The 27,313-nt window shown below is 39.0% G+C and overlaps 2 protein-coding genes across 3 annotated transcripts; one reads left to right on the top strand and one right to left on the bottom strand.

Moving 5' to 3' along the window:
- Positions 1 to 508: 508 nt before the first annotated feature.
- On the top strand, positions 509 to 15,113 carry tspan33b (tetraspanin 33b). The gene is made up of 8 exons (XM_037255024.1): positions 509 to 681; positions 4,847 to 4,904; positions 5,278 to 5,405; positions 5,560 to 5,634; positions 9,094 to 9,189; positions 10,626 to 10,754; positions 13,730 to 13,891; positions 15,045 to 15,113. The coding sequence occupies exons 1-8, from the start codon at positions 586 to 588 to the stop codon at positions 15,111 to 15,113; spliced, it is 813 nt and encodes a 270-aa protein (XP_037110919.1). The 5' UTR covers positions 509 to 585.
- A 164-nt stretch (positions 15,114 to 15,277) lies between these two features.
- ttc38 (tetratricopeptide repeat domain 38) lies at positions 15,278 to 26,629 on the bottom strand. 2 transcript variants are annotated; one of them, XM_037255021.1, is made up of 14 exons: positions 26,431 to 26,629; positions 25,247 to 25,324; positions 25,026 to 25,107; positions 23,208 to 23,379; positions 22,185 to 22,358; positions 21,502 to 21,577; positions 20,520 to 20,639; positions 20,337 to 20,396; positions 20,061 to 20,099; positions 19,399 to 19,480; positions 18,387 to 18,552; positions 16,702 to 16,861; positions 16,216 to 16,289; positions 15,278 to 15,942 (listed from the first exon to the last, which is right to left on the bottom strand). In XM_037255021.1, the coding sequence occupies exons 1-14, from the start codon at positions 26,458 to 26,460 to the stop codon at positions 15,858 to 15,860; spliced, it is 1,398 nt and encodes a 465-aa protein (XP_037110916.1). In that variant the 5' UTR covers positions 26,461 to 26,629; the 3' UTR covers positions 15,278 to 15,857. The 2 variants fall into 2 exon arrangements, with proteins under 2 accessions (XP_037110916.1, XP_037110917.1); XM_037255022.1 differs by lacking the exons at positions 25,026 to 25,107; positions 25,247 to 25,324.
- Positions 26,630 to 27,313: the final 684 nt, after the last annotated feature.

Genomic DNA, 27,313 nt, shown 5'->3' with positions numbered 1-27,313 from the left:
TAAATGTGGGAACAATGGCAACCATCGTCATTGTAGTGAGTCCTAAAAATGTGTCGTATACGTACAATTAATGGAATCATACTTGAACATCCTTTGCTAATATCAGTGTTAGGATGGTTTGATGGATACAAATCTGGAAGCAGATTCTTTGTCCTGACAATGCTCTTCGATGAATACTTGTTAGCTGAGCAGCATTGCAAAACAAGAGAGAATGAAAGAAAGAACCCAACACACTGCATCAATGTTGCAGCTGAAGGTTCATATGTTCTATTCTAGACCAAAACTTCCAAAACAATAATACTAAAGGATTAAACATCAAACAGGAAACTAGAATTTGTGGACAAAAGGTTCTGCACTGCAAGCACTCACAAATCAGTTTGTTTATTCTGACCTTCAGGTCTATATAGATGTTTCTGGGCCACACTAGTATGACGTGGTCCTTCCACTAACCCCCCCCCCCCCCCCCCACACACACACTGTAACCCCCTCCTCACAGACTCGCATGGCGGTCGAGTATCTGATTGCTCTTTTTGAGCGCAAGTTGTCGCGCTTCTATGTGTCAGACTGGAAGAGGGGAAATAAACAATGGACAGGAAACATTATCTGGATCGAGCAGAGACGTTCTCTTTCATCAATCCCTGGATTCGATATTTTCTCTTCTTTTTCAGCTTCTTATTTTGGGTGAGTAAAGATGGAGGCCTACTGTGGCATGTCAGTAAAGAAAGGAACAGGCAGGTTTTGTAAAATGACACATATGCCTGACATCATCAGCTAGGGCAAAGGTGTCAAATTTATTTTATGTTGCAGGCCACATCAGAGCTATGGATTCCCTCGTGGGGCCATTAATGACTTAAATAGAAATGAATGTGTGTGGATATTATCACATACGCACAAAAGAATTTTCCAATTTATTTAGAAATTAGGATTATAAAAAAAATTGCAATATCTCATTGTTATTTAAAGAAAAGACAATTTAGAGTTTTGGTATTTTAACAAGCAACATTGAGTTGACAGTCATGATTTTAATTTTGCAGGCCACATAAAATGATGTGGCAGTCAGAATCTGGCCCCCGGCCCTTGAATTTGACACCTGTGAGCTAGGGCTTTAGAAAATAGTCAGTTCAAGACAAAAGAAAAGATTAAATTAATAAATCTATGGAGAAAATTCTCTTAATAATAAATGAAGACGTATAATTTAGATTGTGTCTGCGGTAGCAATTGGCAGGGGCACCTCACCTCCCCTGGTGGAGCATTTTCTCATTTTTTGCTTGGTCATCGATCACAGTAGGAAATGTTGAGTGATTTATTTTCATTTTTTTTTATCAAGTCACCGTTACAATAACACAAAGAACATGTCCCTGAGCTGAACCTTTACATTGTTGCATGTTTTTCTAACTATATTCCTGAGTGATTTTGTCTGAGCATTCCTCATTATCACAGCTCAGATTGTTTGGCTTTCTGTGAAAGAAACCAAAGGCTTCAAAGACATTACCCAGCATCGCTATTTGGTTGAAATGATGACAAGCTTGTTATCTCCCCAGTTTGTATTCATGTCAGAAAAACAACTTCACGAAAATACCCAAGTTGCATTGCTCTCCACATCCCAAAGATTAAATTCCCTCAAACCTCTGAAAGTAAAGAATGAACTGAATGAAAGAAGAACCGTGAGCTTGAATAAGCGTTGTGTGCAAAATGCCTTCCCATTGAAATGCACATGCCGACTGCGATTACATTGATTAAATTTAGCCTTCCGATGCTGAGAAAGTCCAACAAACGAGTGACAGTAAGCCTGGCTGAAAATATCAAGCAGGACAACCCTCAAAACATTATCACATATTATCGTCACAAATCATATATCACACGTGCAAGGAGTGATGTCAAGATGCCAAGAAACTGACTTAATTGCATCTATTCAGGCACAAGTAGCCATTTTCACCTTTGTCTGTGGTGGCAAAGTATCATTTACAACAAACTTTTTTTTTTTAAATTCCAAATATTGCTGAGCCAAACTTTTCCTCCTTCATTCTTTTAGTTCTCCTGCAGGCCACTGACGCAGCAAACTGTCACGACTCGTCCCCGGTTGCTTTATTATATTCTTTGTTACCATGGTTTCTGTTCGCGTCGCCCCTCCCCTCCTGTGTTACCTCACAATCAATGTAATCACAGTCACCTACCTCTCGTTACCTGTCTCTTATTTAAGTCCTCTCTGCGTGTCACTTCTGGTCGGATAGTTGATGTCTTGACGTTTGATGTCGTTCCTGTTTCTTTTGGTTCTTGTCTTTGTCAGTTCTGTTTCGGTTAGCCAGCCAGTCTGTCGGTCAGTCCGGTAAGTTACGTCAGTTTGGCGGTTCTGTTTGTTCTCCTTATTCTCTCTTCCAACCACCTTTTCCCTTCAATAAACCCTGGTCCAAGCTGCATTTGGTCGCCCTGCTCCATTCCGATCCATGACACAAACGTGTTGATTCACAACTAAATTGGGCGTTTCTTTAAATGAAGTCCGTTTTGCCCGCGGCTCCTTTGCTTCGCTTCAAGATCAGTCAAATTTTGCAGGACTAGGGTGCACGTGAATCCTTCTAAATAACCACGCCCTTCACACTGTGTTTCGAGCAGTTACTTCAACGCTGGCAGGCACAAGGCCTGGCTGTTGACTTTGTTTTTGGGACATGAGCTCGGACGTGAACACTGTGGCTTTAATCCATCAGGCCTTTGTCTTCATGTTCCCTGTGGCTCTGTATGGCTGGCTTTTACCTCCCCCGCACAATCCACCTGATTCATCTCTTTCACAAGCCTGAAAAACGAAGCAGGCTTCTATTCAGCATGCATGTGATAAATACTCAAAAACGCTGTGGAAGAGTGGAAAACGGGACTGCCGCTGGCCTCACTCCTACACAAGCGACAATATCCTTAAAGCAACAAGAAAAGAGACTTGAAAATACTTTAAAACACCACAGTGTACAAAATACAAACATTTGAAATTCCTGACACACATTTCAAACATTTATGTGGGTTGCAAAGTTTAAGTAAAAGCCTTTCTTTAAATCAAACAAGTGGGTGTAGCTACAAAATGTAAACAAAAGAAACTTTCTTTACACCTAAGCACAATGGATTGCACACACAGTTAAGAAGAGGAGATAAATGTATCTTAAAAACTCTATAGAAAGCTTTATTATATATGTTCTGTTCTGTTTTGAATGGTGGGCATTTTAGTGGAAATGGCCCCCTGAGCAACGATAACACAGCCATTGTTCAGTTTACAGCTTTCATTGTTTTGGGCCACAATGTGGGCAGCCCACACCCCATTGGTGGTTCCTTCTCTGCGCTTAGTTTTTTTCATTCAAGTGTTAGGTTTTCTTGTGTTTGGCTTTTAGCTTTAAGGTGAATGCCAAGCTCCAAACAGGAGCTGTTTGCAGCCATGCTTTCAACTACCTGCTTTTCATCCCTGCAATTGTTGATCATGACAGCTGAATAAAAAACACATTTGCCAACTGTTCCCAGACAATGGGAATATTTCAAATTGGGTTAATAAAAAAATTAAAAAAACAAAGTCAGATGAGAGGTGGGTTTTTTTCTGACCAAGGTCAAGTGACTCTTTAAAAGAGGAAAAAGCTAGCTTTGCAGAGAATGTTCCTTTTGTAGTGATTGAATAGTACACTTTCATAATCTAATTTAATCACATATGGAGAGAAGCTTACCCTTTTTATCATAAAAATCAAATTTTATTTTGTAATTCCAACTTCAGATTTGTCATCATTGATGGTGAAAGTACTGGAGAACAAAAAACCTTCTTTTAAAACGTGAATCATACCAACTGGCATTTAAGTGAGCTCATTAAAGCCCCCAATAGTGATTGGAGGGGAAACAAATCCCCCCAAAACAGGCATACTTACATCCCAAAAGCTGTTGGATACAAACCATTAATTTAATTGAGCACTACAAATATTGAGATGTCTTTAATGCAGATTCATTTTGAAACAGATGCAAAGAAAAGTGTTTCTTTTTGACCACCTTTCAATTTTCCTTGTGTGCTACGATTATCTACTATGAATAAAAGCATCTTCTATTTCATTCTAAATCGCCTATGATACATTTAAAAGCACATGTGCTGGAAAATTAGCGTTCTTGTTTTGTCACATGAATAACACATTTAGTCTTTTTTTTCATGCAAATGTAATAGAACGATTGTGATCCCGTCCTTCTATGCATTTTTGTTTCTTCACGGTACCTGAAATAAATCCTTTCAAATGTCAGAAAACAGTTCTAGACGTTTTGATCAAAACCACACTGGTGACAAATAGCTAAGGTCAGCAAAATGCCAGAGGCAAAGAGAGCGGCTATGTCAGAAAAAAGTAGTTTCTTTCACCATTTCATGAGCTTCTGTGAAATTTGTCCTGGTTCAAGCTGAACAAAAATAGATTTCAAAAAATGCCAGCAGTACTGAGAAGGAACATGTTATTGTCAAGTGTCTCCAGAATAATGGGTAACATGCATAAAAGAAAAAAGTAAATTACATTTTACACATCAAGCAATACTATAATTGCAATTAGATTATAGATAAAAGAAAAGTAAATTACATTTTATATATCAAGTAATACTATAATTGGAATTAGATTACGGACCATCATACCCTTCAAGCTTCATGGGACTTTTTCTGTTCCAGCATAACAGCATGCTTGAATTGGTTTGGCCTCTGACCTCACCAATGTTCTTCTGGATGGCTGGACAGTGGCTGCTCTATATTTCCTTTCATTTCTCCCTGTATGACTTTCAAAAATATTTGTCAAGCCATGCTGTTGATTTTTACAATATGTATAGTATATTAAAAAATGTCCCCCCTCTCCCCCCACAGGTTTTCTCCTTGTTGATTGTTGCAATTGGCGTATATGCTAAAGTCCAGAAAGCCACAGGTACAGTATTTATTTTTATTTTAATTGAGCTGTTCACTTTTTTTGTACTCAATGTGATGAGTTATTGTTGCTTACCTCAAACGGGTTGTTTTTAGTGAATAGCCTTGATTGACACAGTTAAAGATAATAAAAAAGCATTCAGATTTATGGGCTATTAAGATATTGTTCAATTTACCAAACATCCACATATGGCCCTCCGTGTCCTTGTCATCGCTTTCCCAGTCATGCAGTTTTAACTTATCTCAAAGACTTAAGCTGGCTTTTGGAAGGGGTGTGGATGTTGTATATGACAGAAATGCATTGGGAATGGGGTGGAAAATAACAGACGGTTGCTCTCTAAGCAGAGCCTATCCCATTTCTGTCTTTTTGCCAGACACTGTGCGGGGCACGTTCCTGATCGACCCGGCTGTCATCCTAATTGTAGTGGGGGTGGTCATGTTCTTCGTCACTTTCTGTGGATGTATTGGAGCCCTCAGAGAAAACCTTCGCCTCCTCAAAACCGTAACATTCATAACAGACATATCACAAATATTGACCCAACAGCTGCTTTCCCATATAGCAACAAGTGCAATCCAATCTGAAAAGACGTTTATTTTATCTATATTGACAAATCTGTCTGGCAAAAATGAGTCACATTTGTCTTTTGTGCTTGCAGTTCTCTTTGAGTTTATCACTGGTCTTCCTAACCCAGCTGGTCATAGCAATTCTGGGCTTCTTCTACTCAGACCAGGTATGAGCCTTTTGTGACAACTCGCTTAATCATTTGACATCATAAAATCAATAGGGCAAGCCCCTCTTGGGCCTCATCATTGAGTATATGATTTAATTCTACAGCAGCAGCTTCACCAGCAGATTGCTATTTTACAGTAAGTCATCTTGTGCTGGGTTCACACCAGACACAACTTTGGAAACACTCCTGAAAGCCCATATATAATATCTAGGCCTACATGTCAACCAACCTTTACACAGGTAATTGCGCTCAGTTTTGATTGACACTGTGAGAGACATCATAATTAAACAATCATGTTTGACAGTAGTGTAGAACTGCATTGCTTCATGATGGATACATGAAAGAGACAAGTCCCCTATTTTTGTAGACAGGTGCATATACACTCGCCGTCAAAACTATCTGTGAATCGAACATATAAATCCATGAGCGTGCTTTGTAACAATGGACTATTCTAAAACACTTTGATACACTGCAGGCAGTAAGCAGTGTTTTTCAATAACATACACAGAATGTAAAGTTTATAAATCTGATTTGCATTCAAAGTTATTGTGCGGTGTCATGCAAATATTCTGCAAGTTTTCTTGTGGCTTTGCTGTTAGCTCGTTAATACTACATTGTGGGATTGACCTTTAGCTTCCTCAACTATAAAGCATGCAAATTAGACGCCATTCAAATGAATGGATGACTAAGAGTAAAATACAACATCAGTGATATATGGTAGGAAAGTTTTATTGTATTGTGGGTGGAATGTGAAACCGAAATAAAAATGTCTCAGTGGGCACGAATGACCTTATCAAGGGTCATTCTCGTTTGATTCTTTTGCTGCTAACATGAAGCATGGAAAGATGTTGAAACTGCATTCTGAACTCCCATGTTTTCAATTAAATACAATTGATGAGATCAGCCTGTGTAGCATCTCCATGGTTGCTTAGTTTGAAATCCAATAAAACAATGTCATAATAGTATCAGTGATATTTTCATCCCTTTGTCAAAACGCATACATTCATCAGTATTAACCAAAAAAAACATGACAGTGGAGTCTCTCAGACGCCATAAAAACTGAACATTAACCTCATTGAAGGCTTTCATTATTCTGCTGTATTTATTATGGATGCCATTTATACTGAACAATGACAGTCATGTGTCCATTAAGTGTGCACGTGTGGTTCAGATGGAAAAGCACAAAAAAAGTCACCCAATTAATTCTCATACATCTACACTCAGTGTGTAGGTATGTACTCAACTTAAACACACAAGCCATTATCATGAACATAAATCAAGTTTAAACGTTTCATTTTATGTACAAGGAACCATTGCCAAAATGGATATTTATGTTAATACATTTGTCCAACAATGGACATTAGTTAGGGGTCTGCAATCTGCGGCTCTTCACTCCCTGTAGCAGCTCCCTTTGGCCTTGAAAAACACCCAACATAAATAAATGCTCTTTCTTAATTCATTTTTATTCATATTAGTTTATTTTGTGGGGCAGTTATCTTGGAGTTTGAGTTGATGCCATCTAATTTAAAAATTTTAAGTGAGTAAATTACAGCCCCAACATAGGGTGTATTAGCAAATTTTAGACACAGAAGTCACATTAAACAGGCAAGAACAATAGCATTTAAAAAGCTTTGTTTTTTTTTTCCCAAAAAACACAAATATTTATTTCAGACTCTGATCAGATGTAGTTTTTGTATATTCAGATGCTTAGTTGATTGCTGGCTGAGCAAAAAACCCAGAGGACCAGAAAACACTGACATGGGCTTGTCAAAGACACTCCTAATTTTATTTCGATGAGATTCATCATGTCTTCATAATTATATACTGCAGATTCTTTTGTTCAGACAAGTAATTATTTTAAGATGTTACCTGTTTGACAGTTTCGTCTATTGGTGAGCGTTATTACAAGTTAAAACTGGTCAGGTACTGCGGAAGAAAGGTATAATCACAGGCGGGCCTCCAGTCTCTCTGTCCTAGTGTAAACTGAAAAACTGGACTGGTGGGCGCACTTTCCTCCAGCACCAAAGACAAATTTCTTGGTAAGCTGGAATGTGTCATCTCCCACCAACCTTATTTGTATGAAAAACTCTTGTAGGGCATAAATGGTTCGGGAAAAAGATGTACTACAATTTAGAAAAATGTCTTCTGTGACAGACAGAAGTAGAGGGAAGCTCTGTGCTGGGTGTCAGTGTGAAAACCGTCAAGCTGACTGCATAAAGAAAGTCTCAAAGGATGGAAACACCAACTGCTAGGATCACTATATACTTCTTTACATTTCTTTTTTCTTCCAGTTAAGTTCTTAGTCTGAGCAGAAAAATGCCCCTGCTGGCATCCACATGTAAAGAAAGCTTTAAATGTTATTCCAACGCTAACTTCACAATATAAACTGTGCCTTATTATACCTTGCCACCCTCCACGATGCACTGTCAGTCTTCAGACTGCCTGCTGCTAAACACAGCAGTTTAACAACGCTCCCAGCATCGCTAAATGATTCAAATGCTCCGGATCTTCAAAGCAGATCCAAATGTTCCATTTCAACAGATCCCTTGAAGGAGACTTAAATTGCAACTGATGACATGAGGAGATGATGTTAGGTCCCAAGGTCCACAAGCACGCACAGCAAGTGTGATGGAGGGAGATCAACATGGAACATTCCTGCCCTGTTCTTTGGCAAAATTACTTCAGGATAAAATAGACTTTGATAGAGCTAGCTGTGTTTATCAGCACAACTTGCTTTTCCACGGGATCTAATCAGAGTAATTCCAGGAGCCCACAGCATAACACCCACAGAAGTTATTTTCAAGCCAAATGAAATTTTATAGCTCAGCAGTTTATCAGCATACAGTGCTCTCATTATCATATATTATCTAAATTCAATCTGTATCACCTTGATTTGACATTTTTAAAGGCGGAGAACTTGGATTGAAGGCCCATTCAAAAGGGGAAAACAAAGAAGTCTTAAAAGGAACAAATTAAGCAGCAGGGTTTAATTCCTAAATGGAGCCAGTTCTGCTCATGAATCAATAAAATTAGGGCATTTCATTTATAATTCATTTGGGTCTTGCTTACATTAACTCAAGTGGAGAATGGTGAAAATTAGCACACCAAAATGTTTGTTTACCCTGTATGTATGTATGTGTGTACGTGTGTGTATGTGTGTGTGTGTGTGTGTGTGTGTGTGTGTGTGTGTGTGTGCGTGCGTGCGTGCGTGCGTGCGTCAGTGCCTGCCTGCCTGTCTGTCTGTCTGTCTCTCTCTACGTACGTACTATGTATGTATAAATATTGTATTTTATATGCATTGGGAGTATGGATCTCACAGGTAATAAAGTTGTTGTTAAATGCTGCCTTCTTCTCTGCTCTGGTTATACTGCCGCACATGTTGACTTGTGAACATATGCATCTCACAAGATGCTGCGAATAACACACCTGTAAATAAACTATTCTGTTTCCTCTTTTAAGGCTCGCGACACCTTGGGTAGGTTCGTGAAGAAAGGTATTGTGCACTACAGGGATGACTTGGATCTGCAGAACATGATGGATTACATTCAGAAAGAGGTGCCCTGCTCTACTCCGACCCTGCTTAGTAGTGTATGACTTCACAATAGTCATACCAGTTTTATTGACATCAGTGATCTGAAACCACAGCCTGTGAGCACTGAAAGGCATGGACTTTTGTCTACTGTCATCTCCTCCGTGAGGCAATATTTAAGAGGTTCCCTCAACTCATAGTGGCTAACTTCACATTGGCACACGAGTGAGCAGTGTTTTTCCATAAAGCAGTCTCTATCTGGTAGAGAGTTTCTATTTCAAAACATACTACAATTCCCAATCAAATAAATTGCAAATAAAACCAGAATACAATGATTTGTAAATCAAATTTTTGTATGATATTTACATCGAGATGAGTCATCGTCAACATTGCTCGATTTACGACGGCCCAGACAATACTAGCAACGTATCAAATATTGTTGGACGGATGTTTAGGCCTCTTAAATATTGCCCCATGTCAGAAACATAGATTTGAGGGATAAACAGCACAACTGAGTATCAGTCGGTCTGTAGCAGCATTGTGCCAAATCTTGACAGTGTTAATGTGGTTGTGATTGACTCTCTTGAGATTCCATGAGATAATGTCTTTACCCTTTCAGCTTTTCTAGGGATTTGCGAGACCACAAGGCTTAGGTCTCTCTGCCCAGACAATCCACAACAAATAGATTTCAACCAGACTCTCAGCTCATTTGTGTGCCAGAAGGACGGTCATGACTTTCTTTCACTCGTGTTGCACAGGTGTCAGGAAAAAAAACATGCATACAGCTCATTGGCATGTCAAGAAGCATTAGAGTTATGACTAGCCATGAGTCAATTTTCTGGCTGGGGAGGAGGCAATGCTAAAAGTGCACCAATAGAACAACTTGAAAAATGAACCTATCCTATATAACCGAAGCCAATTTTCAAAAGATGACATTCTGTAGTCAGTGGCATTCCACTGTCTAGGACAGAACACCATCCTCAAAGATATTTTTCTTGCCAACACTCCTGACTTCAACACCAAATGAACACTTGTGGGTTCAGCTTGGGTGAGCTGTTTATTTTCACACAACCACGTAGCTAAAACTAAGTACAATGCCATCCTACCCACAGCAGTTTATGAGCAGACTGGTGACCGGCTCTAGGAAGGAGGTGTCAGGCTGTTGCGGCTGTTGAACTGTAAAGTTGCCAAATTGTCTTCTTACAGATAGGACTGCCATTCTTCAACCACCAAACAAGAGTCAAGAGCAACAGTCTGTGAACATTTGGCACACTTTCCTTGGATGCAAGCATATACTCAGTTGTGCTACTCATGCCTCAAACAATGTCCCCTGCAAATGGGGATCACATATAAGGGAAATAAACAGGCGTTTTAATCATATAAAATTCATTAGCTAGCAGGCAATGTTACAAGTGAGAAATAATCCACCAAACACATTCCCGTGTGTTTATACTAAATGCAGTTCCAGTGTTGTGGATGGAACAACTACACGGACTGGTCATGGAACTTGTACTTTAACTGCACCAAAGAAAACCCAAGCTCCGAACGCTGTGCTGTTCCATCTTCTTGCTGCACTCCTGTTCTTGGAGAGGTGAGTGTTTTCCCTTTTTTTCCCAATTAATGAATACCCAGCAGTGAAATAAAGCATCGTAGGGTGAAGTGAAAATTAAAGTTGCTAAACAAACACGACATCCTCCAAGACTCATAATTGGCTGACTGATTGCACGAAAGTAATGAAACAGCTAATAGAGTTTCAAGGTGATTCGTCTTTCTCGGATAATAATGAGTCTGCACAACATGAGCGTTTCACTCCAGCATCAGCAAACCTGTGAGATGCATTTAATGGGGTAGTTCAAAATGTATCCTCACTTCACTAATTTAGCCGCCTCCTTGAATCTTTGACCAATCCCGGAGCCACACTCCTTGCCAATGTGCACAAGCATGATTATCAAAGGATTCATAACGGCATGTGATTATGAAAGTGTGTACTAATCATGATCAATAGTCATAGAGAATGCATGTTGAGATTCAATAAAATACCAATCCTAAGCTAGAATTCCAGTATAAACAAAATGACTTCGACAACTTCTACATATAACATTGTAACTGATTGATTTGATTTTTGGGGGAATGCAAATCACTTAAAAATCAAAAAGAGGTCATAAACGTACCGGTCAAGCATATTCTGTATTGCTTCTGAATCTACTCAGCCCCCTCTACATCTAAAAACAACTATCATTTAGGGTGTGATTTTATGCTTTTTATAACATTTTTTTCAAACAGTATATTTTTTGGTTTTGTCTATTTTTTCGTGGTAATAAATAAATTGATTTGAATATGTCTATAACATCTTTTGCCTCTGGATCTAGCCAATTCTTTTTTAAGCTATTTGCCCACTAGAGACAGCAGCTTTTTTTGTTGTCGGGAAATTATGTAAATCCAAAAAGTCAACTTTAGATAATTTCCCAAATCAATACTTTGCTCTGTCCCCACTTTGGTTGTTATTTTTATACAATATTAACAAATGTAGTGTGATGAAATAACTTGCTAACAAATCTATTTGTTGGCCAGCCAATGCAATTATAATGGACATTTTTCCTATGCACGGGCTGGGTCAGTTCCTATCCCGTGGGGCCCTCTGTTATAGTAAATACATTCAGCTAAACAGACCCAGATTTCAGACTAAGTATGTATATTCAAGTGCGTAAGTAAATTGACACAAGGACATGATTATTTCAGTACATTTACTTCTTGTGACATTTTTGTGGTGTATTGTCTAAAATATGTGCCTGGGTTCAATAAAGATTGCGAAACACTTATCTAAAGAGATGCAATACAAGACGGACCTTTTTAGTATTCATTAAACAAGAAGATGGTAATTTAAGGCAAGACTATGTCATCACTGCAAATTTTTACTTTAAAAAAACCTTTTAAATCCCCCCCCCCCCCCACACACACACACACACAAAAAAACATTCATTCATTTATTTATCTTCCAAACTGCTATTTTCATGAAGGTCGCAAGCATGCTGGAGCCCATCGCAGCAGTCTTTCGGACAATGCCACTTAATCTATTCCTCCAGAGTAATAACACATTTGATGTTCAACTGGTGTAAGAGTGGCTGTATTGTGTAGTGGTCAGTCTTGGAAGCAAAAAGCCCCCACTTTGAGCCATGCATGCATTTTAACTCATTGTTTCAGTTTGTCTCAATAGTTTTAGGCTAAATGAGTTCCAGATGGCCACAACTTTAGATGTGCCTGCATGTTTTAATTCGATCCAATACAACATCGAAGAAAGTGTGAAGGAAGGTCGGCTATTGTTTTGAAAGCAATTTATTAGTTTGTCAGATCCTTTAGCTGGGTCGTCCAAAAAGTACACAGCTGACATTCATGAAACCGTGAGGAGAGGTGTCATCATATCTGCTGTATGTTTTTTTTTTACAACATTTTGACTCGCAGCCCAGAAACAAAAATGATACAACCTTGTTCTCTCACATTATCCTGCATCATCATCACAGTAGGATTTGTAATATGAAGGCTGTTGTGGTTTCATGACATGATTTGAAGTTGCACCAGGAGTGAGCAGGCTTTTAGCATGACATAGTCGCCTGCCTTTTGTTTTTATTGTTACCCTATACACCCCCCCCCCCCTCCTCCCATCGATCCATTTTCTATACTGTTTGTCCTCATTAGGAAGTACTGGAGCCTATCCCAGCTGACTGGTGTGAGTCAGGCTACTCACTGGACCAGCAGCTGCTGCTTATTTCTTTATTTATCTTTCCATTTTTCTTATCAATTCAATCTTGGCAGTGGTCTGCAAGCCACAGCTTTCGTATTAGCCTTTAAAGGTCCAGTTTTGGCTGCTTCGTAAAATCCTTCATTCTTGTATTCAATATTTTGTCAGCACAGTACAAACACAAACCTGTGCACGAGAGTGATGTAAATTTAGGTTGTAAAAGTAACACGTAGTTAGGTACACAGATAATATATATGTAAATACGAACTCATGAATACATGCATGCATGGTTTACACATATTTGCATTCACCAATATATATTCCAAGCAGTAGACAAAATTCAGTGCTTACATGCCATACCTGGCAGCTTTCTTTTTTGTCTTCACGAAGACAGAAAACTAAAGAGGGTAAAGTAGATCCATCACATTGCTATCGATTATATATCATACTACCAAGAAAACAGAGCAGCAACCTTTTTTTTCTTTCACATGACAATTAATCAAACCTTTAAAGAATTGAAGCCGTGCTGCAACCTACTGTCCTGGGCGCGCAACTGCAATGGTGCTTCTGGAACTTCTTGAAGCTTATGACACATCAAGTGGACCTTTGTTGGATTTTTAACTGCTGTCATTTTCTTTCTTTCTCTCTTTTGATCACAATTCTCCACAGTAAACAAGCTTCTACAAATCTCTCTCATAGCCGTCTCAACAGTTAACATCCTTGTCAGTGCAGGATGACACACCACCACCCACAGAGATTGTTGCCTTCAGAGAACCAGTCTTACATGAATGTTCACACGTTACATGACTTCTTTGTCTTCTGGCACACAGGCAGTAATCAACACTATGTGTGGCTTTGGGGTTCAAACCTTGGACCAGCTGGAGGCAAACAAGTCAATCTTCCCAGTAGGCTGTGCAGACAGAGCCGTGTTATGGATGGAGTCCCATTTGTTCCTGGTGGGAGCTCTTGCACTGGGTTTGGCCTTGCCTCAGGTAACAGCATGGAAACAAACGTCAATAGTCCCTTATCATCGTAATTACCTATCCTCAAGCCTTCAATATTTTAATAGCCCCTTTTTATTTCTTCATGTGGTTTTATTTGATTTTTGATCCAAACTACATATTGTTGTTTGAAATGCGGTTCACAAAAGCTGAGTGTAACAACTTCATATTCAGGACGATGACTATAATGTTACTATTTTTGTCCTTCGACAGGGGTCAATTACAATCACTGGCCACTTAAACAAGTACAAAATGTTCATCAAGGTTCTAAAGATAGAGATGAGTTCTCTGTACTCAAAATGACCAACACATTATCCCATCTCTTGCTAGCCCTGCAGATTTGCCTTGAGCCTCAACAGGGGGCTACATAGAAAGAGCTGAATTGATGTTGGACAAAAAAAATTAAGAGGGTTCTGATCTACGACTTGGCAGCAGACGGAAGAGTTGAAAGTTCTCAGTAAATGAGCTAACTGGAAGACAACATGCCAATAACGTGATTAGCGATTAGTCAACTTCAACTATCAAACGTCGACTAATCCGTTGCACCCCTTGTATATTTGTACAAGCTAGGAATTTTCCAGTTTGATGTGCAACCTAGGAAAACGTCTGACTTTAACAATGTTCATCTTATTAAAGATACATTGAAGTCTGCATCAACACCTCCTGAGCTCTGCACATCCTTTTGGCTAATTAATGTAAAACAGATTGACATAACGATCATGTAATGGCAATAGTTTGTTATAAATATCCTTTCTGTGTTTGTCTGATTCTGGTTCGTCCCTAATGATTAAGTGGGAGGCTTGTGAAGTGCCGACAAGTCCATAGTGCACATGAGGTGTTATTGTCTTGGCCGTATAGCTTTTACAGTTATCAAACGAGCTTGCAATTTGTGTGTGTGTGCATGTGTGTGCGCGTGTGCATGTGTGTTGGGGGGTGTAGAGGCAGCTTTATGAGGGTTATAATCCTGTCATCGAGACTGCTGTTATAACAAACCAAATCCAAATATAGTAATTCTGAAGAATTTCATCCTCATGCCAAATGAGCATTGCAAAAAGCTTCCAAGGCACCTTGACAGGGTTGGCACAGGCAGCACATTTAACAGGCACCTGTTGAGACATCTAAAGCGGCTGCTGCTGTCCTCTAGATTGCAGGAATTGTGCTGTCCCAGATCCTCATCTCTCAGATCCAAGAAGAGATTACCTCCGTGTCGTGAGCACGAGCGAACAAAGACCGAGGAAAAGAATGCAAGGGACGCAAAAAGGCAATTGCAGTGCTCTGTTCGAGTCAAAATGCACTCACAAGGAGTTTTCCACTGCTCATGTTCCTCCTGTATCTTTTTTGTTTTAATGTGTGTGAATAGTGAACATAGTCGATAAGTGTGAGCCATTTCATTGTGATTTAATGTACATGTAAAAAGACACATCGCTGATGCTGGGCTGGAACCTCATGGCATAGTTTGGTAAATTCAATTTTTCACAAACCTGTATTCCTGGTCAGTTCAAAGAAGTGGGTGTCGTCTATCATTTACGCATATATTTGACAAATTATTGACCAATATGAAGTGTTAATGATGCAAATGTAATGGTGTTTTGGGGGTCAGCAAAAAGTGATGATTTTGAAGGTACAAGTCTTCTGCCCAGTGCCAGCGATAATCAAAAATGTGAAGAAATTGACAATAAAGCAGACTTTGACTTTGACATACATCCATACATTCATCCATCATCTGTACCGCTTGTCCCCAGATATGCTTTAATATATTTTACATTGTAGGGTGAACTCATTTGCAAAAAAATGCATATTTTTCAGCCATTCGATAAAAATGTCAGGACACAGATCGCTGAATAAAAGGACTTAGCTCCCAAAAAGTCTGCCCCTTTAACAGTAGGTCCAAGGTGTCTTGAAATCAAACATGGGAGCACAGATTACGCAGTGTTGTGTGCTTCTTGCAATCAGTCTACTAGTGAAGGGCCATGGCTCTTCGCATCAGACGATCAGTCATAGGGGAGTTTGGCCTCACTGCATCACGTTCCACCAGAAGACATCTGTCAGAATTCAAAACAACGTCATACATGGAGATGAACGCAGATTCAGAGAGAATACAAGCTAACAAGATAACATAATCAATCAAGACAGTGTATCACATCTGTTACGTAATCTTAATCAGTATGCACATGGAAAGTCAGCAGATAACATAATGCGACCAGACCACTGTGTCATGTTCATGGTTTGCTTTTATATGATTACTACATGTCACATGGGAAAAAAACATGGCACAGTGCGAGAATATGAAAGTGGAACTCCCCACAATGTATTACCTGCTCAGTCTCTGGTAGTGCTTATTCTTCGATTTCAATGCTGCATGGATAAGCAGTTGATTGAAGACATCTCTCTGCAAACAGCAGCGGACAAAGCCATTAGTAAACAAAAGAACAAGTGTATTTCTACATTACATATTGGCTTTCTACCGTTTGGAGTTACACTGTATGTACACTGTCGCACCTCTGGGGCACAGTGCATGAAGTCCATCAACATCCATCACAGACATTCATTATTCATGTGTGTGCACTGTGCTCGACATTCTCACACTATCCCATGCAGTTTATTGATGGGCTGAAAAGCTGCGGCTCTTAGGCAGGAATTTTTTACCTCTGGCGAATTTTCATAGCAACAGGTATTTATTTTTACACAGGAGAGACGATTCAACATGATCAAGATCATGTTAACCAAAGACAGTGACGCCTCAAGGCCAAATACGTTTCTGAAGAAAATACCCGCAAAGTCGTCGTTTCTGGTGTTCTTACCTGTGCATCGCTGCCCCCTATCGACACTATACTGTAGCGCAAAGGATGAAGTAACTCCACAGTTCGATCGTAGTTTCCTTTGTCATATTCCATCAGGGCTTGACACATCGGCACCCCTATGGGTGTAGCCATTTTATGTTGGTAGTTGTCACCCGGTGTCCTGAAAAAGGGAGATTACTGCTAAAGACAATGTTCATAGACAAAACTTTTCCAAGACCCAGTTAAAGTATTACAAGAGATCAATTTCTCAACTATTGCTCAGAAGGCCTTCAAGTGAGATTTGGCACATTCCTAACTTGATAAAAGCCCAACACTAAAACTCTTAAAATGCTGCTGAGCAGTGTAACACAGGCAGCTGGGTAAATAATCTGCTAGCCCATTTTCATGAGCGACCACGTTGCTATGCCAAAGGTCAGTAATAGTCCTGAAGCGAGACATTTGAATTTTACAGTCAATGTGTTGCAGCACTGGCAGCGCTGCGGTTAACTATTTAATAGCCCACAGAGGTACTGTAGAGGAAAGCACAAAAAGAGAATGGAGCCATCTACGAGTCTGACCAGTAGATGTGAAAGTGCATAATAATTGCGGCGTCTGCTTTTCACTCACGCCGACAGCAAAAGACATTTACATTCGATTACATTTTGTTCGATGTGAGCAGGCAGGTAGAATATGTATGTAAGTGATATGACAAACATGTTCACCTTCAATGAAAGAATCTTAAGCTTTTGATGGAATGATAAGAAAAAAAAGCATCTTTCATTTTGTTTGACAAAACAACATGTGGTTATCAGCAATAGGAGGGAATTTATTTCACTATTATATATATTTGTTCTGGTAATTCAGTTTCTTGTACAACCGTTAGCAGTTCTTTAAAAACAATAAAAAATTAATGGTGGCAGAAGGTGAGCATCTGGAATGGATTATTTTTCCAATGATTGTTTTCTTTGAAGCATTTGTTAATGTTATTTACTGTTTTTATTGCACATAAGGACAGTATTTTGATGTCATTGCATTTATACAACGGCAAAGCCATGTCTTTTTTGGGAAAATGAATGATTGCCAAATCATGTCATTTTTTTATTCAGTGTTATAAAAGACTGGCATTCAACTCACGTTACAAGATTCCACAAAGATGATTCCATCTTTTCTTTCTTGCATTATGCTTATAAATCATAGTATCTGACTTGGAGCATACCATGACAAATCTGAATTGGGTTAAATTGCAGCATTTAAAACTAAGTGAAATAACTAAATAGAGGCAAAGCTTAAATCATATCCTGACATCCTGCTCGATGACTAAAGCAGTGCATCTCTCACCTAGTAATTGACTTTCAATCTTTCAAGAGCTTCCACCCACTCAAAACTCTCAGAAGTAACTCCTGCGACTTATGTAACAGTAAACGACATGACAGTTTCAAGACGTGGTTGGAGATGGCAACTTTTTGCGGCTTTACTGCAGAACATAATGTGAAATGACTGCCTGTGGTCAGACTGCCCAAAGAGATTATAAGCATAAAACCCCAAAGGAGAAGCGATTGCTGGACTCGAATCGCTGCTCTCAATTCTGTCAGCAAACATCCAACAGTGCTTCTATCTCAGTTTTACATATAAGGCTTCGGTGGTTCTTATGTAAGGATGATGGTGTCAAGGTGAGTGGCAGAGAGAGGAAATGGTGTGGAAATTACTTAGCCAATTCCTGGAGGCCTTCCAGCAGACGCTGAGAAGCGGCAGTCTCTCTCGCTCCCAGGGACACCATGAGGATGTGGAGGTCATTAAAAAGGGTTACGTGGTCATCAGTGTGAGGCAGCGTTACCTGGAGCAGCTCTTGGTAGCGGTCCTTCACAAACACACCTAATGTACGCAAATATTGATCACCAATGCATTACGGTTGCATGATCTTTGAAAACAAATGCAGTGATGCCTTGAGTTACAAGTATCATTTATTCCTTGCCCAACCTTGTAACTCAAAACAATGGTATCTCAAATCATCTTTTCTCTTTGAAATGGAAATGCTATTCATATATTCCAACTGCCCTCCCTAAAAATAAAGTGAATTTTTTTGGGGCATTCTTTTAATGGGAAGAATAGCAATCTGTAAATAGCTTACAGTAATAACATAATTACAGTAAATACAATTAAAACGTTTTTGTCAATTCAATGCACATTGTAGTGTGTGCACCATGGCCACCTGGGGACAGGGTTGAGGCCAGTTCATACTTAGACTGCATTCTGTAAGTGGGAAGTTGTGGCTTCCGTTAAACCGGCCTTCTCCCAATCAATCAGAGGAGGCTCGTATTTGAAATATGTAGAAGTCGTGTTATTCATAACTCAAGGCACCACTACACAAGTTTGACCATGTAGCACTCATAAGTACTATGTACAGTACATAAAGCAGTGAACCATTTTTGTTAATTTAGGATGTGTTCAAGATTGATTTATAATAGCCAATCAAAAAATGTAAACATATTCATATGTATACAATATGTTAGTGTTTCCATTCACATTTCATGTTTTTTTTAATCACATGACGTTGGTTTTACACTTTCTAACTGTGTTAAAATATTACTTAAAACATTAACTTAACAGAATGTATGTTATGACTGCAAACTCTGCAAAGAGAAAAGAAAATTGTGGATTTCTTAAAGATTTATGTATTTGAAAAAGAATATTGAATATTGAGCAGCTCATGTCGCTTACCCTCCATCTCTAGTCTGCTGAGCAGGGAGCTGCCATCTACTATGTCCAACATGGATCCATTGGCTTTACAACGTTTAAATATCTTTCAGAAACAGAACACATCTTTACCTGTCTTTTTTTTCAAAGATGAAAAGTGGACTATGGCATACGCAATTCGATAAAAGACGCAAAACGTAAAGGCAGGAGTCTTTCGTATCACAATGTCAGCCAATAAAAACTGCTGTTCTTTTCAAACGGATTGTAACATGAACATAATGAAATGTTCTTGTTACTTTCAGTGACAGGATTTAAAAAAGCGTGGCATTTTTATCTTCTATAGTTTGAATTTCCAATCATCTTGGGGGGATGACGCTAACTGCTACAGTCACTTCTAGCCATAACTTAGGTCACACAATCTTATGATATTTCATACAAGCAGTGTATCCAATTATAAACCGTCCAGAGCAGTGAAAAAGTATTGATAGAAACTATGAGAGAGGTATTATCGCAGCGATAGAATTATGAATTACTAGAGAACTACACTGCTTCACACTGAGAGGTGTTTCTAATATCTTGGTTACCTAACTTGTCTGAACCGGAGGGGCAAAATGATCATCCAATGTTGCAATCAGTATGCATTCTCGGCAGCACATCCGTTTAAGAATGGAATTGAAATAACCAACCTGAGAATCGAATATTTGCAGTGCAGCCTCATATTGCCCCTGTGGAGAGGGAGGTGACAAAGACAAATTGAAATAACGTCAGACTTGAGATATGCTTTCTTGGTGAGATTGCATAGCACAGATGCAAACACAAATTAATCTAGCAATATAATCAACTGTGGAGTTCAAATTACCCCGGAGAAAACATATCACAAATACAAGTTCCGGAAACTATTTGGCAGCCAACTTTGCGCTTGACTGAGAAAACTCATTATACAGTAATCTTTAAATCTTTACCTTTTCAATGAAGTAGAGGGCCCAGTGCCAGTAGTTGTGAGTGGCCAGCATGTCAGATATCTGCAATGGCACAACACTTAGAGAAGAGAACGTTTCCAAAGGATCATTCATTCAGTGGCTTCTGATGAGAGCAGCTTCTTCGAAAATAAGTCATCAAAGGAACATGGAAGTCAAAGTTTATACCTGCCAGGCTTTCTCTCTGCCTTCCATGAACTTCAGGCCTTTGTCCACCTCTGCTGTCATCTCATACACATGGGCAACAGAGTGGACGGACCACGCGTCATCAGGAACCAGTGCAAGGCCCTTAACATGAATAAAATAAGAACAAAGGCTGAGAAATGCAGATGCCTTGCCTTAATGAGGAATAGATGACGTGATCTACTGTATTGTGCTTTACAAGTACAGTCAAACGTTAAAAATTAAAACCATGTAAAATTCATCGTCAAAGTCCCACAAGAAACCATGTAGTGTTTTTTTCAAAAGCTTTTTTGCAACCCTTGTTACAAAACCAGGACTAGACATATAGATGGATTTAACAAGGTAGGAAACATAAATATCATCAGGCAACACTTTTGTTTTCTAGAAATATTGACAAGTATTTACATTTTGAAATCATTAACCAATATAGAAAACAATATTCCTAGGGAATCGCAATTTCCCATCATTGGTGAGCTATTTGTAGAATGGGCCTGTGTGCTCATGCACACAGTGCATGTCTTGTGGGCGACTTGGTGCCCATGTTTGCAGCCCCTGTATAGGACAATTCCCATTCTTATATATTTCTTTATATTAACAGTGGTAAACTTAGTTTTACACCTTTGGGAAAATGAAGAATTACAATTACAAAAGCACTTAAAATTGCCCAAATGGTTTGACACTGGAATGGATTTCCATTTGATGATTTTCATAATTTCAGATGGATATTTTTTATTTTTTATTCTCTGTCAATCAGCATCATGGAACAGACTGTGCTCAACTTTTGATGTTTCCCTGAACTTGCTATGCATTATTCAAGAGACAATTGGGACTCCAGAGGCCTTTATGAGTGGCTCATTAATGGACATCAACCATAAATTAATTGTGAATCAAAGTTACACGCTGCACACGGACAGAGTCTGCATTACTAATGAGCTAAATCACACAAGAAACATGAAGATCATCTCACCTCCATCGCTACTTTCTCGGCCTGGTCATAGAAATGCGTCTCCAGCAGACCAAAAGAATAAAGTCCTTTCAGATAGCTGATAACATATATTATTGAGTTAAATTCATAATTACATTATTTGATTAAGTATATATGTGCAGTAAATAATGACACCAGTGGTAATTGTTTGGCACGCTCAAACATGGCGAATAAAAACTCTTGAATCTTGAATTATGGGTTGAAGGTACATATACTTGAATCTAATTTTACCACACTACTGGAAAAACAGGCATTGGCTTTTTGTTGTTCAGTGCAACCATCTGTCCTTATAGACACAGAATAAATGTTCATCAGTGTTTTCTGAAGAATTTTGGAGTTTGTGAAAATAGATAGTATATATTATTGAGAGTGCATAGCGATTTGACCCTTCCTTAGCCGTATTGACCCATCTTTGAAAATGCAGCAAAAGAGTCCATCTGCACCAAATAAATGCAATTGCTCCTTGGGCATTAAGAAAATAACCCGTGAAATTTCTCTAAAAGAATGTTGCAACCTTGGAACCTTATAAACACCTATGAACATGACCAATGATGAGTTCAAATCCTATAAAGTTTACAATTTTTTAAAGATCACCTTGATAGATTATGCTATTTGTCTTGACAACACGGGTAAATGGATCTTAAAATGCATGTAATTGACCGTACCTGGCTAAGGGGAAATGAGGCTTCCAGTGGGGCAGCACTCGAGCAACTGAATCCCTCATCTGGGTTTGGGCTCCCGTGTAGAAATAGGTATCATGGGCAAACTTGAGGGCAAGCAAGTCTGTGGGATGATCAACCAGGATATCTTCCCAAACATCACTGGCTTTGGGGAAATTCCTACAAGAAACATGAGACATATAAGTAACCTTTTATTTTACAAATTATTTATTTGCAAAAAATTAGATGCAGTTTGTTTCACCAATATGGCAATTTTAAGTAAGGTAAATATCAGCAAAGCCTTTTCACGTGAACTAGCATGCCTTGCGATATATTGTATTGTATGAGAACCATTACCACGACTTCAAATACAGTGGCTTTGTTATTCTGGGTACAAAAGGCTAGACTGCACACTGGGAACTGCAAGCATTTAAAATTCTACCACCTTTAGGCAGCACTTTTAGATAAAAGCTGAAGATAGTTTAATATTGGTTTATCACTTTAACATCTGCCGGGAAGAGCCATTTGTGAGTCACATAACAAATATCAGGGTTTTTTTTACAAGCAATTTCATGCAGACATGTCAGCCCCTTTATTAAATTAAAAAAAAAATACTTTTAAAATTTGACACTTCCAGGCACCTTTAAGCAAATGAATGAACAATAGGAGTTGTGAACTCTATTTTTACCCATCCATGTCCACCAGGAGTGAGGAAAATGCTGTATGGCCTCGTTCATTCAGTAAAGAGGGCCAAGCACTCTCGCAAATGTGAACCTGATCTCTTATTTGGGGCAGACGTGACCTCAATGGTCTGGACAAATGTTTTGGGACACATGATAAACCCATTTTTGACAGTACTGTGCCGATATTGAACTTGGTTCAACCTTAGCGATTCCATTTGATTATGTTTAAGGGTACCTGTGTGAACCTTAATATAAAGTACACACCAGCAATACTGAGCAATTCACAGATCGTACATACACAACACATTTTTGCTATGCTCCTCTGAACTGCCAGACTGAAACTCACCCATGTGAGAAATGCTCCAAGGCCTTGACGTGGAGCCTCTCTCTTGGGGTGAGGTTTTGACTGTTGGCCAATTCCACGGTTTTCTTCACAGCGCTGGCCAGATGTTGGTCCAGGCGGGGAGAGGTCGCTGTTCCCAACAGTTCTAAACCCGTGCTCACCACATGGCCCATCACTGCAAGGATTATATCAGTCACGTTATTGGACTTTCTCACTGCACACTGAAGCCGCTTTATTATTGAAACTAGGTCTCTCAAAACTCTTGCTTTGCTGCTACTGTATTCTGTATTGTGTTAAGTTGTTCTTGATAGCTTTCACACAAACAGGCTTTCTTGAAATATTCAGTTACTAGATTAATTAACGTCAATATTGTGAACAAAACAAAAACCCAAATTTTCATTATGGAAAACTGGTTCAGAAAATGGATGGATGGATGGATGGATGCTCTGAAAAAGCAGAGAGACATTTCAACAAGACTGTAATGAGGTCAACCACTATTTTAACATTTATGTAGTTCTAACAAGCTTTTACAAGTCTGCATGCTCATTCAGCTCATGTAAGTTTATACAATGAATGACCTCAGGTCGGTTTGTGTAGCGAGCAATGCCAGGGGATCCCCCATCAACGGCTGCTATTCTGTTTGTTCAGGTAGCCTAGTGTTTAATTGGTGTTCACCAGCGATACAAGTAACTTGGCCAATTTGCGCACGCTAGACTAGCTGATTTTTGGCACCAAGCATTTTACAGCCACTTTTTCTTTGGATTGTTTTACATTATGTGTTCTATGTGCCCTCTCTGCATCCATTGCAGCCTGGTCATCCTGGAAGGGGGATCCTCCCATCTGTGGTCTCTTCTCAAGGTTTCTCATTTTTCCCCCAGTAGGGTTTTTTTGAGTTTTTCCTTGCCCTCCTGGGAGTTTAAGATCAGGGGATGTTTGAGAATATTTGTCAATTTTTGTACATGTGAAGCCCTTTTAGACTTGCTTGTGATGTTGGACTATATAAATAAACTTGACTTAACTCAGGGTCCTTATAACAATGAGTCCCAATCAAGGTCACTTGTTGATGTCAATAACCTAAGGTCTGTAAAATGCCTTGAACACCTCATTCCTTTGCTCCCCATGCTCAGTCTATGAATCGAAAAATGGCTGTCATCTCCAAGGTCAATTTGTCGATCATTTCAATGCTCCATAACACCCACACACAGCCCTGTATGTGTAGCAGCAGCCAGTATGTGAATGAATATCTGTTTTTTTTCATCTTCAACCAGTACACACACACACACACACACACACACACACACACACACACACACACACACACGTTCCAATTTCGAGGACAGGTTCTCCAGTACAACAGCACCCATCAAAGCAACATAATTAGAAAAACAAATTCAGGAGGCAATGTTTTTTACATTCAAGTAGTTTCTAATAACACATTATATATACGTATATATATATGTGTATGTTAGAACAGTGCCTGCAAACAATCAGATATAGTAAAGATGTTTTTTTATTGATAGTGTGACAGTAATTAAAAAATGTTTGGCTAACAAAAAATGTTTGGCTAACAAAATCCATCCATCCATCCATCCATAATTTTCCATCCATCCATCCATCCATCCATCCATCCATCCATCCATCCATCCATCCATCCATCCATCCATCCATCCATCCTTTATTTTCCCTTTCAGTTAAAATCCTCCCTGACAACTGCAAAACTCTCCTATTGAGCACTATTCTCCCTTCTGAAATTCTTCCAGCATCCCAGCAAATATCTGATGGAGATGTGTGTTTAAATAACTTAATCAAATATGTTGTCACCAAAATCCGGATCAGCCGCCTTGATTTTAGTCATGCAGCCCTCAAGTCCTCCAATACTTTCAATGTTGCGCCAGGTCACATACTAAAGGAAAAACAAAATAAGACACAATAAAAACAACTCAGCAATTTCCTCACTTCGCCTATCGAAGATAGGGTAGCTGTGAAAATGACTTCACTTCAGTCATTGCGCAATGTTATCTGTGTGTAAATCATTTATTTACCTGAGTGAGCATTGCATCATAAAGTTTGCACGCCTCATTACTGCTTGTGGACAATGGAAGGCCCTCAGCTCTCCAAGCCTAGGGAAATTGCCTTATCAGTTCAGCTCCAGTCAATGAAATGGATCAAAGTGTAACTTTAAACACAGTTCAGTGATGATACCTTTTGTCCTCACATTTTCCCTGCCAAACAATCTAATTTAATACTACACTGATTCACACAAATGCTGGATTTTGCTGCCCATTGTGTAATGATTGATTGGAGGTGCTCATACACTTGTGTCAAAGTTGAGTTGTTTGTAGGCAAAATCTGCTTTTGTTTCATATTTGAAATGTTTTGGCAAAGCTCGAGCCTTTTGCAAACAAAATGTGTCATTTTGACCATTGTAGCACTGCTTTTTTTTTTTTTTGTCACTCACACATTCACACCGTCATATGTGGGAATCGAACTCCCTCCCATCGTGGCACTGTTTAGGGCTCTACGTCAACTGTTTTGAAAATGTGGATTTTGAATAGATGGCTGTGTCGACAATCAATACAACTAAAAAAAAAAAAGAAAAAGAAAGAGAAGTTCAAAGTTGACTGATAGTTTAGCAAAGAACTGCAACCATACTATATTTATTACTATGTATTTGAACAAGTTTGAGTGCCAAATAAAAAACACACCACATTGTCTTCCTACCATCTGCAAGCTACTTGCTCTTGGCGAGCGTTTTGCATATTTTTGTAAACCCAGGCTCTTTTGTTTTTTTTCCCTTTAATAAGTTTTTTGTTTGTTTGTTTCAGTTTTTACTAACCTTTCCAATCACACCAAGCTTTTGAAAAATTATCAGTATTAAAAACGTTATGAAAAACTAAAACTGAAAAAGGTTCACACCTAAATCTCAACTTGTTTTTCAACATTTCCAAGGATTTAACTTTGTTGGTCTCAGGAAAATACCTCACTGAAAATATCATTTAGGGATCTGTCTGACTCTGCCAATGGTGGTGTCATGTACATTTGTCAGATCCGTCGCAAGAAAAACGTGCATCTACTGTTTGTTATTTTTGAGCTTTCGATATTTTCATTAGTAAATAGATGACGGCACACGCCTGGCTGCACGCATCCCGTTTGTTCTACCCGTGCAAAAACAACAAAAGTTCCTCTCCTAACTCGTTCCCAAATTTACATCTTTTCCAACACTTACCTCACAGTCCCTGTAACTCAAAGGATCCATGTTGCGATTATACTGTTTATGTTTATAATGTGCAGAGGTTGCAACTTTTGACTCCCTACCCAGTCTTCTAGTGTTGGCTCGTGAGTGAACTATTCGTTCAAAGGAACGACTCTTTTCAGTTGACGAGAGTGAACGAATCACTTCCTAAAGTGATTCGTTCTTTTTTCCGTTCATATGACTTCAACCAGTAGGTGTCGGTAATGCGCATTGAAGCTGGTGCCACCTCGCCGTAAAACAAAACGAAGAAAGAAATGACGTAACTTCCCGTTCACGAACGAGTTGTGAATTGCATTTTCAGTTCACCAATTGAACGGATAGGTCTGTGAGTGAACGAGTCAGTGAGTGAGTGATTTGCATTTCCAGTTCATCGCGAGAACGGATCAGTGAGTGAACGAATCCTGACTTTCCCGTTCGCGAATGAGTCAATGGGTGAACTGCCTTCATTCCCGTGCATCAACGGATCAGTCAGTGAACGTGTTGCGTCTCCCTCCTGGCGCGAACTGTGTAAACCAGAATGTAGATTTACGATTTGCCAAGGAAAGAAAGAACCACTCACTGAAACACTACTTCTTTTATGCTCGTTTTCTCCAAGCTAACGGCTGACTTTATTGCATGAAGGGATGCGCCGTTATGCAACAACGGGGAGATTATGCTTCTCTTTGGGTAATCTTGATTTTATAACATTTATAGTAGTTTTTTTAAATAACGTGTATGCATATATACACCTAAATATTGTTATCCAATATATCTACTGCAATTTCACATTATATTGCTGGTTTGAAATTTACTTTTAATATTATTATTATTTTCAAATAAACATTTATGTTAAAACTTGTCTGGTGTTTTATTCCTT

The sequence above is a fragment of the Syngnathus acus genome, chromosome 6 (assembly GCF_901709675.1).
Source record: "Syngnathus acus chromosome 6, fSynAcu1.2, whole genome shotgun sequence".
Lineage (NCBI taxonomy): Eukaryota > Metazoa > Chordata > Actinopteri > Syngnathiformes > Syngnathidae > Syngnathus > Syngnathus acus.
Note: the sequence above shows the minus strand (reverse complement) of the source record. Positions and strands in the feature narration are given on the sequence as shown.

Excerpts from the sequence above, each read along its gene's own strand:
- tspan33b (XM_037255024.1), top strand. The coding sequence starts at position 586 with ATGGACAGGAAACATTATCTGGATCGAGCAGAGACGTTCTCTTTCATC. Across the intron at positions 4,905-5,277 it reads TAAAGTCCAGAAAGCCACAG|ACACTGTGCGGGGCACGTTC; the intron begins GTACAGTATTTA and ends TCTTTTTGCCAG. Across the intron at positions 5,635-9,093 it reads GCTTCTTCTACTCAGACCAG|GCTCGCGACACCTTGGGTAG; the intron begins GTATGAGCCTTT and ends TCCTCTTTTAAG.
- ttc38 (XM_037255021.1), bottom strand. The coding sequence starts at position 26,460 with ATGGATCCTTTGAGTTACAGGGACTGTGAG. Across the intron at positions 25,325-26,430 it reads TGAGTTACAGGGACTGTGAG|GCTTGGAGAGCTGAGGGCCT; the intron begins GTAAGTGTTGGA and ends CAATTTCCCTAG. Across the intron at positions 19,481-20,060 it reads TGCAAATATTCGATTCTCAG|ATATTTAAACGTTGTAAAGC; the intron begins GTTGGTTATTTC and ends TGTTTCTGAAAG.